We start from the raw sequence: 18,942 nt of genomic DNA, 5'->3' as shown, positions 1-18,942 counted from the left end.
GAGGGTCATAAGGACAGAGGGATGTCGCATGCTGTAAAGCCCTGTGAGGCAAATTGTGATTTGTGATAATGGGCTTTATAAATAAAATTGATTGATTGATTGATTGAGAAAGCCTGATGCTTCCTGTCACAAAGCGTTCTTATCCCTTGGATCATTTATTATGCTTTAAGGAAAAATAGCTGAGATTGGTTCAGAAGAGCTAGAGAGGATGAAGAGGATTTTGTAGACAGGAAAATGTGGCAACAATCAAAAGCTGATCGTAAGAAAAAGTGAGAAGATCGTAATGAAGTTCTGAAGTGAAGCAGTTTGATGATATTTTTAATGTCACTTTACCTCCTCGAGTTCAGCCACCTTCTCCTGCAGGTCCATTCTGGCTGTGTACTCTTCCTCCCATCTACAAAACACACACAGACAGGAGGAATGTAATTATACAGAGAATTACGCAGACAAATCAGTTCACAAAACATACAGATTGCTCCAAACGCTGAAACAACCTGCGCCCAGTAGCACAGGTGTTTTCAGCACACTTGTCAGCGAATATGAAGTCAAACTTCACTCTCCTTGTTCATTTATTTTCTGTGTGTCATCTTTCATATTGTTATCTTTCAGCTGACTTCACACCAATAAGCGAAGCAACAATAATCTGGTTGTCATGCTGGCCCCACGTAATCGTGGCCTGATCTTCAGCCTGTGTTAACTCCTGATCTTCCTCTCTGCAGCTTTAAGGCAAAACCCACCACGAGTACCTGACTGACCCACACTGTGCAGCAGCATCAAGGCACCTCCTACATTACTCAGCAGGTGTTACATAAGCAGAGACCATGCAGTGTGCACGTTGAGCACGAACAGCACAAAGAGCATGCTGTAACAATGAAGGGGTAAATAAAGCGTAGGACTACGTGCGTTCTGAAATGCTACTCTTTTTCTGAATGATTGTCCCTCTGATATAATGTGATCATTCTCAGGGAAAAACACAAATATGAGCTCATAGAAATATTAAAAAATAACACACGCAGAGTGACAGTGACAAAAGATACCACTTCTGTTTTTAGCCACATTAGCAGTGTAACACATAAAAAGGCAACGGGTCGATTGATGGGTCTCTCCAGCGTTTCTATCCAGACTAAAATATCTCCGTAACAACTGATGGGAATGTATCTGGGACTGGAATGACATTTGGTTTAAACACTCTTGGTCCAGAGACTGAATCCTAATTACTCTGGTGTAGGGATGCAATAATTACTAGTGGACATCACAAGTTTCATCATAGTACCAAGTTAGTCTTTGGCCAATGACACAACATTTGCTGATGTCACAAAGTCTGCCATAATACTATTTGGATTTGGAAATATCTTCATCATCTTTTTCTTGGCAGCTTGCCATTATCTGCCTGGTGCTAGGCCACTAGCACTGTTTGAGTGTTAGTTAGTGGTAACTTATTTTGGTCCTTGTTAACAATATTCCAAGAACAATGCACGCAATAAAGAATAAATAACATCAAGGCATTAAATTGAAAGGAAAAACAAATAATACAGAGTGAACAGGAGTAGGCTGAAGCTGATTATACCTACCCTTTTTACTTAACATATTCTCATGAGTAACTAATTTACTACTAGCTTAATGTATGTTTAGGAAGATGTGCTTGGATGGAAAAGGCGTTCTTTGGGAATGTCAAAATAAAGGCCTTTAATATTGGATCGTTAATCACTGAATATATGAATATGATACAGTATCGCTGACAACCTGAGCACCAATCAAAATTTTTCGCTCGATACCAATTCCAATGGCTCAACTCAAGCTCTCTGATTATGCAGAATACTAATCCAATACCAGTACTCTCTCCATATTTAAAATTATACCTCACAGCGTGAAACTTGTAAGAATCATTTTTACATAAGACAACATGAGGACAGAGATTGCCGTGGCACTGAAAACAGAGCAGCTGTGACTGAATGAACGTAACTGAGAGTGAAAAACACTTAATTTTATATTGACAAATAATGTATTTAATGTGGTCAGTATTTGCATGATACTAATCCGACATATCGACTTCGCATATCAATACTTTGGTGATGCCCTGACTTTCCCTCTATGCAATAGCCTACATAAGTAACCTACACCATTATGAGAATTTATACTTGTGTGGTGGTGTGTCAGTGCTGCTCTGCAATTACACCTCCAAAATGCTAGTATGCTTACTGTGCTGTGTTTCTGTGAAGTGCAGTAAAGTTTCACTGATTACACTAACACACACAAAACACACATAAAAGATGGCTCAACAGCAACAACATTTAACAAGCCGACAAAATTCGGCTTCATTATAACTTACAAGGTTTACAGACACATCTTCCCCACATACACAACATGGTAATGTTATTAGCATAAGCCTATGACATTTTACATAGCATTAATTAGCCTAATAGCTAGCAGACAGTTCCTCTACTCATATGAAGCCAGGGACAACAGCAACATTTACCAAAGGTAAGGTCACAAAATTTGCCTCCATTATAACTCAAGGTTCACAAACAAAACATTTGTCTAATGCTAGACACGTTTTTTCCCACACATATACAACAGGCTACTTTATCAGCACAAGCTTATGACATAAATCACCCACAAGACTTCAAATGCTATTTTGCATTCCAAGATGGCGGCGCGCATGGTCGCAGCGGCTCATGGCTCTCCTCTTCAGTGCTCTTTTTTGTCGTTTTTGTACTTCTTCGGTTCTGCGAACATTCAGTACACCCGCCAGACACTTTTGGATATCGGCGACCATCACCAGATATGCCCCCCCCTTACACCCCCACCCCCCTCTTTTTGCACTATTTATCCTTTGTCCATATTGTATATTCTTGTATATTTTTACACTGCTTGCACTGGTACTGGAGCTGCTTTTAATCTCATTGTACATGCGTATAGTGACAATAAAGGCATTCTATTCTATTGTGGAGGCTTTAGTGACTTCACAATTTATTGTTTTTTAGCTGTGACATAAAAGCAAATAAAAGCTCCAGGGTTTTCCACACATTAATTTATTTGTGGCGGTCCGCCATCGTTAGAACATCTGCTGCCATCAAATAGATTTTTTTTAGTTTTGGAGCTGGACCATTCATTAGGAGTGCTATTGGAATATATATACATTTGGTCATTTATAGCACCACACTGTCGGAGTATACTCAGGGCAAGGATGGAGCAGAAGAACGCCAGGCGCACTGAGGGTGAAATTTAACTGTTCCCACTGCTGGGTCTAAGAGTTTGTATTCACTTGCAGCAGCTGCTCCTCTTTGACCTGATCAGCTCTAAATGGCTTGGAAGATCAATTATCCACTCCGCCAGTTACAAACTGCTGCTGAGAAAAAACAAACAAAAAAAAACCCTCCAAATTTAGAGAGGGGACACAGAATGAGCCAAGGGGACATACAAGCATTAAAAAATAAATAAATAAATAAAATAAAAAAGAAATAAAAAAAGTTTGCATCTACACAGAGCTTGGACCGTATAGTACAGTGCTGATTCACCACAGAAGTATAAACGTTGCTTTACAATGACTTTGACTTAGCATGATAGCATGCTAACATTAAAATTCAGCTCAAAGTAGAGCACAGTACAGCTGAGACTGACAAAGTTCAGCATAAACTGAAGCAAGCTAAGCAAAGTCAGACAGTGTTGAGCTGAGCCTGACAAGCTGAGTCTGAAATGTCCTAAAATGGCTGCTGTACAAAGAAATCCCCTTTGATTAATGCAACAACACCCTTTACACTGGTGCCACCCTCGCACCAAACATTTCATCTTATGCTCCACTATTTTTCATCTATTGAATTGTTTTGTTTCCTGCTGCCTCTTCTACTTGTACCAAAATGCTTCACACCTGTTTGTGCCTCTGGCTTTTGACTGAATTGGTGCATTTTCTTAAGTACCATCAATGAATCATCTAAGCTGGTTTGGCTTCTTTCCATTTTTTGTCCTTTTTGTCCTTCACGCTATCACTGCTAAGCTGGAGCTGCTGGAGAACTGAAATTATGACACCATGTCTCTGGATGATGACCTCTATGTCAACAGGGACAAGTCCCAACAATTTCAGTGTTGAAAACACAAGTCAAATAGGTTACATGCATTGAGTGAAACGTCTATGTAACATATGAGGGGGGTAAAATCCAATTTGGTTTAATTTCAGAGCCACACAAAGAGATACTCTGACACAGATGTGATGGAGCCTAAAGAGAGACAGCAGAGAAGAGGGTGTCACAGTGAGAGAGCTGATGTCGTTGTCGTTCTCATCTGTTTGTCAGTCTCAACACGTGGCTCTGCAGTGAGGCTGCTGGGTGTTATTAAGTTCGACTGGGCACAGAAGCTGGGCTGTCTGTATAACTGATGATGGCACAACTGCTGGATGAGGCAAAAGCTTGTTAAAAATGTAGCAAAGCGTTTATCTGAATAATAAACATAAATTACGCTTACCCTTGTGTTTTTTATCTGACATTTGTCCTGTCATAGGAGACCGGCTGCTGCACTGCACTCATGAACTGTGATGTCAGCAAACGAGGACGTCACAGGAACACTGACGTACACTCAAACTGCCCTCTGTAACACTACCTCCTGTCCTGCCTCATACCAATAGCCAGGTATGACTTTCTCTGAAAGAAGTGGTTCAACATAGACTCTTTTCACCTTCTTGCAAACAGTCACCACTCTCAGACATTATAGTAGTGCTGATCTTGTCATCAAAGTCTCGTCAAAAATGATTAACATAAAATACCAAAGCACTTTCCCCAAAATGTCAACTATTCCTTTAAAGGGGCTTGATGCAAAATTTAAAGTGTATCAGTTGTCTGCACACAGTTTTCAGCATGGAGGTGGCTGAGCCAGCGGCTAGCAGCTAACAGTGCTAATTCCATAAACAGTGCTAAACAACGGCAACAGTGCTGACAGTTCTACCCAGGGGGGGAACTGGACGGTGGCCGCTGTGCTTCCATGACAATGCCAACCTGATATCAATGTTAACCGCTGTGTGAGTGCAGTGCTAAGTGACAGCAATGAGCTAGCCAGTGGGATGCATACATGCGCATACTTTGTGCACAGACATGCCAGCTTGGCTTGACTTGGTTTGGTTTGGCACGTCAGCCCAGGACGGCAGGGATATACATCTCCATTACAACAGGCTGCCTGCTTGAAGGTGCGTTTTTAACTGATGGCAGCTTGTCTTGAGTGATGACACTTTAAAGCAGCAGGCTAATCCACAGCTTAAGTCCCTTGTTATTTTGCTGCCAGTATTTTTCCATGACACAGCACAGCAGGTAAACGAAGTTTACCTGTTGGAGGTGAGCTGTTTGCAGAGGTCAGCAAGAGCCTGTTGTCTGCGGCTCCTCACCTAACATCTCACTGTGACTGTTTCTTCAATAAAAACAAGTGTACTGATACCACAGGCTAACAAAGTTCCACTAATTTAGTGATAAATACATTTAATTTCCTATAAGTTCTTCACAATACAAGTCCACCGTTATTTTGTTATGTAAAAGCTTTTATTGTGAAGCAGCACAATAAGGAAATCTTGATTTTTCATCAGCAGTAACTTAACACGACTCCTACACCACTGAATATGAACATGAAACAGTAAAACAAAGCTGATATCTTCAGTACAAACTAAACTCCAAACTCCAAAAGATTCAGTTAGGAGCACCCCCTTGACGGCGCCACTGGCTGTGCACATGTGAGTAGTCGACAGTGACAACGTGTGTGTTGGCTTCGTAGAGTGTACCGAGTGCAGCACGATGCTGGTATATGACAGAAAAAAGACGGGGACCTCGACACTTAAGAGGCACATGACCAAGGCTTGCCATGGAAAGAAAGACGAGAGTCAGCCTTCAATGTCCACGTTCATATCCTTAAAAAAATGTCGGGTTTAAACTGGGCTCGGGCTCATAATTACAGTTAAAGGGACGGGCCAGGACGGGCTCAGATGCAATATGCACGGGCTCGGGTGGGGTAAGGCTGGATTTTTTGGGCCTGATCTAAACTCTACCCAGCACAGCTTGGCATGTTTAAACTGACGAAGGAAACACAAATCAACACAGCATGGTTTGACTCAGGTGTGGCTAAGCATGCTAATGGAAAACGGCCATAACATGCAGCCGGATCAGCTCACCAAAACAAACCATAGCACGACTTCATTCCCAAGTGTATAATAAGAAGGACAGCGTGAAAGCCAAAATGAGAAGCCAAAACATCTCTATTGCCCCCTCGAGGCTGGCTGCAGAATAGGTGGTAAATCCTGCCCCCTCCATGTCAGCTGATGGGACATGGGCCAAGCTAAAAACTCAAAGTACACTTCAGAAAATTCTTTCCCAAAGTTAGTTTCTGCCATTTAAGGAAGTTCTTATCACGCTGATGTATGTTCAAGTGTTCAAGTTTAAATTCATTTGTTATTTGATGCTATAAAACAGAGGTTTGGCGACATGACTGACAGCTGTGTGTGAGCCTATCGCTGTGCTCGTGATCAATGGTGCTGCTCGTGGTCGGGTGTATGGGCGGGAACAAGGGTAGCAATGGTATGAGATTTTTAACAGTCAGAAAATCTTGTGGTTTCATGGTATTATTATTTTATCAGAATGATGCCTCAAGGAAGGAAAAGGAAGGGTTCTTTATGGTTGAACAAATGTTTTATTACCCCTACTGAAACTTGAAACTGTTTTTTTTAAATGGAAGAATGTATGTTTTATTTTTTAAACATCATACATAAGCAAATGTACAGGGTATGTAGTGATGGCCAAATGAAGCCTCATGAAGTATTTTCTTCATCTTATGAGCCCACTAGATGGCGCTATTTCTTCAACAAAAAGTTGAAAGCACACTGAATTGCCATTCTTTAAGTCTCTCTCTTTAAACCAAGAGCGCCATCTAGTGGGCTTATAAAATAAAGAAAATGCTTCATGATGCTTCATTTGGCCATCACTAAGGGTATGATAACCTTCAGTTTTCATATCATGGTATACCCTAATATCGCTGCATCTCTAGCGGGACCTCAATATCACAGAGATCGCCACTGTGCAGATTTTGGCTCCGAATGGCGTCACCAGCACAAGATGGCAGCAGCCGTATCCTGCATATTTTTGCTTCTTTTATGTACAATGGGAGGAAGCAGAGATCCATAGTCCATCTTTATTATTCAGTCATTGCTTATTCTCTGCCCAGGGCGCTATAACTCCACTTTATCTTTATAAAGTAAATGGTGGTTTGCTGCTACATTAACACTCTGAACGTTGCATACAGAACCTTTGAAAGATGTTGCAGCCAACTGTCGAATCTGAATGTTACAAAAAAGAGGAGCTGTTAAAGAATAATATTGCATATTTACACTATTACACATTAGTCATTATAACCAGTGGCTGCCTGAAAGGGAGGAAACCCAAAAACATCTGATATGTTTTTGAAAATAACCAGCAGTGATGTAAAGTTAGTAAAGACATGAACCACAGTTACTCGGCCAAAAGAAGCAACATGTTCCCTTTAATACCACAGGACGTTGGTGGTAGCAGCGTAAGCTCTCAGCCTGGGTGGCCTCTTTGTATCTACAAGGAGATGCTGTTGCTTTCTACTTTTATCTCTCACTACACACACACACACACACACACACACACACAGGCACGCACACACAATATGACTCACTGCAACCTCACAGTGCATCTATTATGAGGTGATGTTGGCAAGGTGAGATAGATGACATTTGTGAGTGAGCATTTAAGCCTTTAAAGACAACTCAAGTGTGTGTATAAACACAAGAGGGCCAAAAGTATGTGGACACAGATTTAGTTGGTTTTCCTGATTGGATTACATTCTTAATTCCAGTGATGAGAACTCATACTTACTTATTTTGGACGACAGTGTGTATCCAACTTTGTGGTGACATGTTGAGACTTTATCACCCAACATCAGTGCTGCACCTCACTCATGCTCTTGTGGCTGAATGGGAGCAAATCCCTGCATCTGATAGGAAACCTTCCCAGAGGAGTGACTGTTGTTATTGCAGCAGATTTATGTATATGGTTTTGGAATCGCATATTCAGCAATCACATATGGGTGTGATGTGCACATAGTTTTGGCCATGTAGTGCTTATGCTTTCGCATGTTTTTTGATTTAAAAACAACGTGATAATGAAGCCACATTGAAGTGAAAAGAACTGAGAGAGCAAGAGGGTTTATTGGAGTCCTGGGGTTTGGGGATGAAGATGATAGTGATGATGTTAATGATGTCAGCGCCTGGCTGACGCTGCAGGGGCTCACATGGGACAGAGGGGGAGGAACAGGCAGAAGGGCAGAGCTGGATGGCAACAACAAAACAGAGAGAGGGAGAGAACATAAAAATGGAAAGGGAAACGTGAGAAGAGATCGAGACAGAGAGAGAGATAAAAGCATAGAGACACTGAGAGGGAGGCAGAGGGTAAAAAATAAAATGGAGAGGAGACAGAAGGGAGAGATGGCAGACAGGGTGACATCACTGTAAGCGGTCACAGGCCAGTGCTGCATTGCAGGTACCAGGAGAAAACTCAGCTGAGAGGAGGAGGGGAAGAAAGAGGAAGAAGATGAGGAAGAGAAAGATGGAAAGAGATACAACGAGGAGAACCAAGAAAGAAAAGAAGGGAAGATGGGAAACAGCAGTGTGAAAATAAAAACAACAGCTCATGTTAACCTTTTCCCCTGACACTTCATCCCCCCAGACAAACAGACAGCCAAACATTCACAGTCCCAGCAAAATCAAAGCTCTGCTCCTTTGACATTAATGGAAGACAGTTTGTATTTATGATGTGGGAGCAGCTGCTGGTTCTGGGAAGTTATAGGCCTACATATACAGAAACACAACTCTACAATCAGGGACAATGAAGTTGCTTTTATCTTCTTGTGAATTAAGGGGTTTTAGCAACCTGAGAGGGGGTTGCAAATAAACATTTTAAAGCAACTTTTGTTAATAGAATAATAAAATCAATTGCTTTTTCAGTCAATTAAATGGTGCTGATATTTTTTTTTCCTGGTGAGGTCAGCTGAGGTCTCTGTCAGCGGCATTTGACAGGACGTTCATCAAAACAAAGATGGTGAAAGAAATCAGAAATACGTCTGTAGCTATGTTTCCATCCAAAAGTGATTCAAATCATTGGGAAATGCGCATTAAAAGAAATACAAATCCTGCGTGTTTCCATTAAATGTATGGACTTTGGTGAAAACTACGAACTCGCGCGAGTTTTCCGCAGAACCGCAAACAAAACAAGTCTCGCATTCTTCTTCTTCTACGTTTTCAGGCGGTTGGCAACCACCTTGGCATTACCGCCTTCCCGACCCGGAGTGTGGATATCACCATGGAGAGAGGTGTGCTACGTCAGACTTAATTCAAACATAACTGTTTCCATCCCCCGTTTTGAGAATCAACATTTTTTCGAATCAACCAAAACCCGGCTAAAGCGAGCGTATTTTAGTTTGTGCGAATCAGGGGATTTTCATTCGAATTTTAGCGTTTCCATCATAATTTTCCGATGCAATACTTCTAGATGCGCATCTAAACAGACTGATGGAAACATGGCTTGTGTTTAAATCAAACGTCTGGACTTATTTTGGATTTTTTAACATGGAAGGAAAGAAGGACTTGGATATGATACATGCGATTTACAAGCAGTGTCATATGAGAATAAAATACTCTGGGAATACTGCGAACATGAGGGCTCACCTCACACTCCACCATCCAGAGATAGTGTTAGCTGCTAACAGCCAAGCTAACGCTAAACCTGCTCTGCCGAAAAATCAAACAACATTGGACACACTTAGCTTGACAAAACTACCATCCAACCCTGAGAGTGCGAAGAAAATAACACAGTCCATCACCTACTTCATGTGCAAAGATCTGCGTCCATACAGTGTTGTTGAAAACAAAGGCTTTGTTACATACAAAAAACACTGGAACCCAGGTATGTGACTCCGTCCCAATGTTTTTTCACTGACAGTCGTACCCAAGCTCTACAGAGCAGTGACACATTAAATTGAGGAACCTGAGTACAGCAGGAAGGGTGGCATTAACTTGTGACACCTGGACTTCAAGGTCAGAAGATTCATATGTGACTTTAACGGCACATTATCTCACAGAGAACTGGTGACTGCTGTCTCACGTTCTCCAAACTAGAGCAGTACACGAAAGTCACACTGGAGCAAACGCTGCAGACCTCCTGCAAAATGCAGCACAAGAGTTTGTGGTTGTAACAGACAAGGTATCTAACATGGGTGCTGCCATTCAGTTAGCGGTATACTGCATGTGAAGTAATTTGCTCATGCCCTTAATCTGGCCTCGTAGAGAGTGTTAAATCTGCCAACAGTTCAGTTTGTCAGGTGTATGCAGCATTTCTGACAGGTTTTATGTCTACTATGCATTACATTCTGCTGCAATAAAAATGATTAAAGTCAGATGAACAGACTGAAAACTGTATCGTATGAGGTAAAACTAATGTTCACAAAGTTTTCCTTTGGGAAAATAATTAAATAAGTTATTACTATTATTGCATGTTTGACAACCAGTAAAGCTGTGTCACCCACTGCCTGTTAGCCTACAAGCTAACAACAACATAGACATAACTACAATTGCTGATACGTCTGCTTTGCACTTGAAAATGTCTGTAGAGGGACTTTTAACTTGATCTCATTGCAAGTAGAGCATACAACAAAATTAAGCTCTGTGATTGGAGGATCTTTCCTCAGGTCTTTTTTTTTTGTTTTGTTTTGTTTTATTTTAATGGTAAATGGACTGCACTTGTATAGCACCTTTCTAGTCTTCCGAGTAAGTGCTTTAACGTTACTTGTTACACACAGTCACACACTGGTGGCCGAGGCTACCATACATGATGCCCCCTGCAGCTCAGTAACCATTCATACGCACCCACATACCAATGGAACAGCCATTGAGAGCAGTTTGGGGTGCAGTCTCTTGCCAAGGATACTTTGACATGCAGACTGGAGAAGCGTGGCCTAATTAAGAGACAAATATCTACTTTATCACAGTTACAAACAGTGTGTTTCAAGTGGCTGGTTCGTCATCAGGTGCAGAGGTCCCACAAAATATTCTACAGTGTTGCAAACTCTTTGCAAAGTGAAATAAAATCTGCAAACATTAAAGTCAAGTCCCATCCCTCCTCATCTCTCACTGAATAAAACAGCCTGTCCCTCTTTAACTGATGCACATTTGTTTTACACTTCTAAGTCATTTTGTTGTGGAAGGAATTCACATTAAGAAAGCAGGATGTATTAAAAATACTGCTTAATTGGAGGAAACATCTGATCTGTTTCTATCTCAAGTTCACTTTAATAGCTTTCAAACATGTAAAACTGGAATGTACATTAGTGCAGCACTAAAATTTAAGTGGCAGGCACAGCAACACAGGTCAGAGAGAGAGTTGTTGCTGTTCAGTAAAACATCCTGCTGGTTCTGAAATCGATGTGACTGAAGGTTTGTCTTGCAGCAGCATCCTTCCTCAGCAGGCTGAAGCACAAATTAGTGAGGTCAGTGATTCTTAGCAGAAAGCAGCAGCAGTGGGAGACTGTGTTAATGTGTGTCAGTGTCCGAGCGTGAAACAGATCAATGCTGAAAACGACAGGAGCTGCATGCTGGGCAAAACCCTTCACAGACAAAATAGAGGTTACGTGTCATAGACTAATTCCTCAGCTTAAAAGCAACACAGACTCTGTAAATTAACATGTTAATTTAAAACACCTTGCCCTGCTCAAGCTACAATGTTTTCTTTGGCTTTTGTCTCTTTTACATGCTCTTCATCATGTAAGATCCTGCTGTAAAACAGAAGTGACGTTTAGTGACATTTACAGACTCAGCACATATTTTTTATTCTTAATATCTTCAGTACTAGTGTTAAACATTGTAGCATAATGCACATTTTTATTTTTATTTTATTTTATTATTTATATTTACATACACTCTAGGGCCACTTTATTGGGTACACCTGTCCAACTGCTCGTTAACGCTAATAGCTAATCAGCCAATCACGTGGCAGCAGCTTGATGCATTCAGGCATGTAGGCATGGTAAAGACGACCTGCTGAAGTTCAAACCAAGCATCAGAATGGGGAGGAAAGGTCATTTAAGCAACTTTGAACGTGGCATGGTTGTTGGTGCCAGATGGGCTTGTCTGAGTATTTCAGAGACTGCTGTAGCCTGAGTATCAGACTGAAGCTCCCAGAACCTTCAGTCTGACATGGCTTCCATCGAAGGCGATTTACAAGGGGGAGGGAATTTGATTTTTCCCTAACCAATCAGTAGAGATCAACCACTCACCCAGAATCTGACGTCATTAGTATCCATGCCTCGGGGGTGCCGAAAACAAGCGAGCATTGCCCGTTTAAAATGTCTCTGTTGTCGTGCACGCCCAGCTGCATCGCCGTTAAATCCAGTTTAGCAGCTTCCTTAATTTGGTCCTCCATTAACGCGAGTAGTGGCGAAATACCTCGATAGCATCGTTAATGTGGTCTGTAGGATCTGTAGCGGTCGCCATTGTTGCTATCCTTACCGGTTACCCATCGGCGTACAGCTTGACATCAGCGTGGCGCTGAGTGGCTAATCGCTAGACCCCCGGCGTTCATTGGTCCATCCATCATTTGGACGAGATAAATCGCAAATTCACTGAAGTATGCCAGACCAGTAATGCAAGCCTACTCAGTTGAGTGGGCGGGGTCTATGGTCTGGAACCAGGCTAAGACTGCTGATCTACTGGGATTTTCACACACAACCATCTCTAGGGTTTACAGAGGATGGTCTGAAAAGTGAAAATGCCTTGTTGATGCCAGAGGTCAGAGGAGAATGGCCAGACTGGTTCAAGGTGATAGAAATTTCTTTCTGTTGCTGCCATTACACAGATTAGATCCAGCCCGCTGTAAACTCTGATGCTGGGGTTTGCACTGGCTGAATTCAACTGGTGCTTTTGCCTGCTGTCCTTCCAGTGAATAGTCTCCTGCACAGGAGAATGAGGCGGAGGTTGCTAGCTAGTTTGTGTCATTTGCAGTCAGATGAACAGACAGAGAGAGAGGAAGCGGGGTGACTGACTGAGCTAAAGAATGCGCTGCAAGCAGCTCTACAAAAAAATTCAAATTTCACTCATTAAATCGATACAGCATAGTATTGTGATATTTTTGTGTGGCAATATTGTACCATCACACAGTGCCAAGATTAATTTGACCAATACAGATTAAACTTTAGGTAGCCTACTCCAATCAGTTGCTTTTTCAGTCCACTAGATACATTTTGCTGCTGCAAAACAAATGGCTGGGGTGAGATAAACAGCTTGAAAAATGTATCTTCTTAGATAAAAAAAGATGTTGACAAAGTTTTCCTTTGGGGACATAATTCACAGTTGAAAAAAAGGACCACAATTTTTCTTATCACAATACTCAGAAACATATTAAAATCACAATAATATTGTATTGTGACTTAAATGTCATGATAATATCATATCATGGATCCTCCGGTGATTCCCACCCCTAGTACATATAGTGTGTTTAAGGCTAGTAGTACACATACTGTATGTTTTTTTGTACGTCCTGTTACTGCTGTGAGACTTTCAGTTTCCCTGTGTGGGATCAATATCTAATCTTACAGACTAACATCAAAGCCTGACAATGACAGTACACTCTCTGCTTGATGCTGCCATCCAATACAAGTCAATACTTCTTAGTCAGACTGGTGGTCAAAGTCATTTCCAGTAAAGGAGCTGAGCTGGGAGGCCTGAGCATGTCCTGCATAATGCTTTCATCTTTTACAACCCCCTTAAACCTGCATTTCCACAGTCTTCTTCCTCTATGCAACAAACCACCCAGTATAATATTATGACTTCCAGATAATGATCATCATAATGCAATCTGACACTTTGGTTTGTTGCCTCTTCCTGTAGAAAACACAGCCTTCATGCCTGTTTGACACAGCAGCACATATCAAATACATACCATGTCTCTCTTACCAAGATATCAGTTTCTTGTTACAAATTCCATTATCTGTAACCGCTTATCCTGTCCAGGGTCATGGGGGGCTGGAGCCTATCTCAGCTGACACTGGGCAAGAGGTGGGGGAGCACCCTGGACAGGTCACCAGACTATCACAGGGCTGACATTTAGAGACAGACAACCATTCATGCTCACATTCACACCTACAGGCAAATTAGAGTTTTAACCTAACCTGGAAGTCTTTGATCTGTAGGAGGAAGCTGGAGTACCCAGAGAAAACATGCAAATTCCACGCAGGAGGACCCCAACCAGCTGACACGTTCATACCCAAAATCCTCTTGCTGTAAGGTGTCTGTACTAAACAAACAAATCGATACAGCATAGTATCGATACACAGATGCCAAGTATTGATCTTTTATTATATACATTATTAATTTTTGCAAATGCACATTTTAATACAACATTTGGTACGAGAATAATAAAATCAATTGACTTTTCAATCCACTAGATGGGGCTGATACTTTTTCCCTCATGAGGTCAGCAGAGGTCTCAGTCAGCAGCATTTGGCAGGAAGTTCATCAAAACAAAGATGGAGAGTCACACTGGAGCAAACACTGCAGACCTCCTGCAAAATGCAGCACAAGAATGGGGGATTGTGGTTGTAACAGACAACGCCTCTAACATTGTTGTTGCCATTCAGTTAGCGGGATACCTGTATGGGAATTGTTTTGCTCATGCGCTTAATCTGGCCTCACAGAGTGCGTTAAATCTGCACACAGTTCAGTTTGTCAGGTCTATGCCGCATTTCTGACAGGCCTCATGACAGTGTTGGTCAGTCTGTCTGCTTTGCATTGCACTTTGCTGCAATAAAAATGATTAAAGTCAGATGAACAGACTGAAAACTTTATCTACTGAGGTAAAACTGATGTTGACAAAGTTTTCCTTGAAGGAAATAATTTGCAGTTGGAAAAAATTTAATAAATCACAATATTATTTATTGCAATATTCCAATAATATCGTATTGTGACCTAAGTATCGTGATAATATCTCATTGTGGGTCCTCTGCTGATTCCCACCCCTACCATAACTGTAAAAACAGAAATCAGCATCAGATTTTCACATTTCCAACAGGCCTGTGACACATCATGTGCAACAAACACTCCCGTCAGAAAAAAACACACAACCAAATCTGAACTTAAAATAGTGACATTTCCCATGTCACTCAGGGAGGCTCAAAAAAAAAGTATTTGTCGCTTCGGGGAGCTTCAAAATAAATAAAAAAATATATAACAAAAAGAATAAGTCACACCCCAGCCACCCTCCTTCTCTGACAAGTAAAGAACAGTCCCTAACAAGATCAGATCTCTGCAGGAAACACAAAATCACTGTAGTAACTCACTGCATCAGAAACCAGCCAGTTAAATACTAAAATGTCTGCATGAGAATTAATAATTCAAACTATTCAGCCATGTCAAAATTTTAAAGAAACACTACAATCAAAGTGTAAACAACCCTTACCTTCTCTTGTACTCGTCTCTTTCTCTCTTCACCTTGGCCAGCACGTTGTACAGAGCCCTGATCTCAGGTGTGATGGTGTCGATCTGGACTCCGACACCGTCCGGGTGCGTCCAGGAGACCCCGGGGCCCGTGACGCATGACTCCCTCCCGGTCCCGAACCGGCGGGTGTGGTTGAAGGACCAGATCGTCCCGGGGAGGAAGCGCGGAGGAGGAGGGGGGATGTTGTCGGTGTTCGTCCCGGTGTTAGAAGCGTATTTCTCGTTGATGTTGTTGATGGTTTTGGACGGGTCGATGGGACTCAGCGCCGGGCTGATGGAGAAACCAGAGGTGGTGAGGTTGGAGTTTGAATCCGTGGAGACTTGGCTCGGGTTGAGGTTATTCCCCAGCAGGTATTTGTTGTCAAAAAGAGGAGGGGGGTTCAGGGTGGGAGAGAGGAGGCCGCCGGGGAGGTAGGCCGAGTTGTTGGCGTTGTGGAGCGGGATGAGGTTCGGTCTGGCTGGAATGGGTCCAATAAATCCGGTCTGGACCCCCATGTCTTTGGTCTGCGGCTTCGGGTGTCCATCCTCTCCGCAGTTACCTTCAAGAGCCTGCTGCAGCTGCTTCTCCAGCACCTTGTTCCTGCGCTCCAGCTCGTGCACTTTGGCTAAAAAGCAGCGGAAGCGCAGGTTCAGAGTCTTCAGGACGCTGATGTTGGATCCCAAGTCGTTGCGCAGCGCTGTGGCCGCCGGGGGCACGCGGTGCAAGGGGGTGCTTAGGTGCAGGTAAGCAAGGCCCGACGGCGGCAGGGCTCCCAGGTCCAGCCCAGACAACCCATCAGGCCCGAACCCGCCGTGGTCCCCCAGGAAGTAGCCTGGCTCCGGGATGGCGGAGTCGGTCTGGCCCGTCATCTGGTGCTGATGCTGCTGCGGAGCCAGGAAGCCACTCTCCCCCAGGACCGGATTCATGCTCGAATAGGAAAATCTGAAGTGCTCGAAATCCGGCATGAACCCAGACTTCTATATATTCAACTCAGCAAGTAATTTCGTATAAAACTCGAGTATAGTCCCGCACCTGAATCAGGCCCAACTGCCTCGTTTTTGAGTCCTCCTCGTGGTGTCACCCGATGATCACCTTTACGCAGAGGAGTTGTGGGCTGAACTCTGATGATGCGGTTGAAAGGATGCTTTACGGGCCTAATAGCCGCATCAAAACAACAAACTTCCAGTAGAATATTGCCGTATGGTGCTGCGTATAGGGAATAAAAACAGCAAGGCGCCTCTAAACTCGCAGACACAAAGCTGGTCGCTGCAGCAAAATGTGATGTTACTTTTACGCAGGACTAAATTCTAGTCAAGGAGGCGACGCGCAAGACCATAAACTGTTTATTCTAAGCCTTAGAATAAAGCGCTACGGAGATATTTTGCAGCAGTAATGAAAATATAAGCACCGTACCTGGCAGTCAGAGAGGAACACACTAACTTTTGCACCAGATAATGACGTGATTAGAGTCTGAGCAGCAGAGTGTCGAGCAGCGGTGCAGCAGAGCTCAGGGATAAACACAAGTGACTGACTGCGGCGTTCACATACCGTACTGACGGTAACACAGGAGCACCGGGCAGTCTCTGGTACCGTAGTGACCAGAGTAGAAGTGCATCTGTGCCTAAAGCCGCAAACAAAGGGAGGGGCATGGATTTATGGTTTACGGGACTTTTTTTTTTGTTAACGCAGTCATACAACTTGAAACGATTTTAGTTGTTTTTTTTACCACCAATTTTAGAGGAAAGAAGGCATGCTTTGAAAGGCAAGACTACACCATTTATCATACCCAGAAACTGTAAAAACAGAAATTATGATTCCCTATCTCCCTATCGCTTCAATTTCTAACGGTCCGGAACACTTCTGTCAGAAAAAACATACACAAAAAACCCCAAAACATAAAAAAAGCAAAACAAGCAAACAAAACAAAACAAAACAAACAAATCTGAATTAAAAATGATATTTTATCAAAATCACTTTATTCTTTATGTCTCATTTAAAATTTTGCAAAAAATAAACCATTTGCACAAACATGCATGACAAAAGTTAAAAACCAAGGCTTTTTTCAACTTCAGGATTTTGTCTTAAGCTTTTAACTTTTAAACATCAGCGGTAAGTTATTGAAATCTAATAACTTATGGTGGAGAGAGGAGAGATTTTGCCCAAGTCACTCAAAGAGGCTCAAAGAAAAAGAATATTTGTGGCATCAAGGTTAGGTTAGTTAGAAGTTAAAATAAATAAATAAAAAAAATCATAAAAAAGCAAAGTCACACCACAGCCACCTCGTCCTATGATAAGTTAATAACAGTCTTATTGCTAAGTTAACAAACACTTATACTATCTGCTCCTTTTGTAAACATAATATAGAAACTATTTCTCATCTTTTTTTAATGTGAAATATCCAAAACATTTTGGACCGATCTTAAATTTCACTTCTTTAAAAGCTCTAATCTTTCAAGTAGGTTTGCATCGGAATGAGATTTTCACAGTACGATAGCTGTCCCAGAAAATGTTGCGGTTTCACTATATTATAAAATTATTATCAGTCAGATTTACCCCTAAAGGAATGAAAACAACTTTAAACTTGAAACCATTTTTAAATGGAAGTGTGTCAAAAAGTCTTCCTTTTGAAAATAACTAAAATAAAAGGTGAGATTCTCTGTACAGTTGATATTAGATTTTCTGACAATATCCAATATGACATTATTTAACAACTCATTTGACTGATAACCAATACTGATATCTTTATACACTTTTCCCCCTACCTAATTTTAGTGGTCAAGTCTCTTCTGTAGTGTACTGTAGTAACGTCATATCATGCATGCATACTGTCATCATGATGGCCCACCAGCAGATGGAGACATTAAATACAATATTTTTTAATCTATGTAATATTCATTCATTGTGCATATAAGAAAAAGCATGTTAGCTGATTCCGATGACGTGTTGACACTATCATGCATCCCTATCTATTTGTAACTGAATAATAATTTATGTAATAAAAAAAAGATACCTGGCATCCATGTATCGTGTCCCCAAGACCAAACAACACAGTCCTTCAAAGCAAGATAAAACTCTCATCAATATTCTCAATAATAAAAACATAGGTTTGCAAGAAATTCTTTGCAACTGGGTAATGCCAAAATAAAAGCAGGCAACATGTAACTTATCTGAGCTGCACCTTTAAATTGTTGTTCTTTGCACCACCCTATACAGTGGTGTGAAAAAGTGTTTGCCCCCTTCCTGATTTCTTACTTTTTTGCATGTTTTCCACACTTAAATGTTTCAGATCATCAAACAAATTTAAACATTAGTCAAAGATAACACAAGTAAACACAAAATACAGTTTTTAAATGAAGGGTTTTCTTAATGAGGAAGAAAAAAATCCAAAGCTACATGGCCCTGTGTGAAAAAGTGTTTGCCCCCTAAACCTAATAAC

The 18,942-nt window shown here is 41.7% G+C and overlaps 1 protein-coding gene across 1 annotated transcript in view; it reads right to left on the bottom strand.

The window, feature by feature from the left end:
• The window catches only part of iffo1a (intermediate filament family orphan 1a), a 26,723-nt gene extending 10,206 nt beyond the window's left edge, over positions 1 to 16,517 (bottom strand). The window contains exons 1-2 of the mRNA XM_050034573.1: positions 15,489 to 16,517; positions 334 to 394 (exon numbers count right to left, since the gene is read on the bottom strand). Coding sequence (XP_049890530.1) covers positions 334 to 394; positions 15,489 to 16,471 — 1,044 coding nt within the window. The 5' untranslated portion in view covers positions 16,472 to 16,517. The remainder of the gene's footprint in view (positions 1 to 333; positions 395 to 15,488) is intronic.
• Between the last annotated feature and the right edge of the window lie 2,425 nt (positions 16,518 to 18,942).

This window comes from Epinephelus moara, chromosome 22 (genome assembly GCF_006386435.1).
Source record: "Epinephelus moara isolate mb chromosome 22, YSFRI_EMoa_1.0, whole genome shotgun sequence".
NCBI classification, from domain to species: domain Eukaryota; kingdom Metazoa; phylum Chordata; class Actinopteri; order Perciformes; family Serranidae; genus Epinephelus; species Epinephelus moara.
Note: the sequence above shows the minus strand (reverse complement) of the source record. Positions and strands in the feature narration are given on the sequence as shown.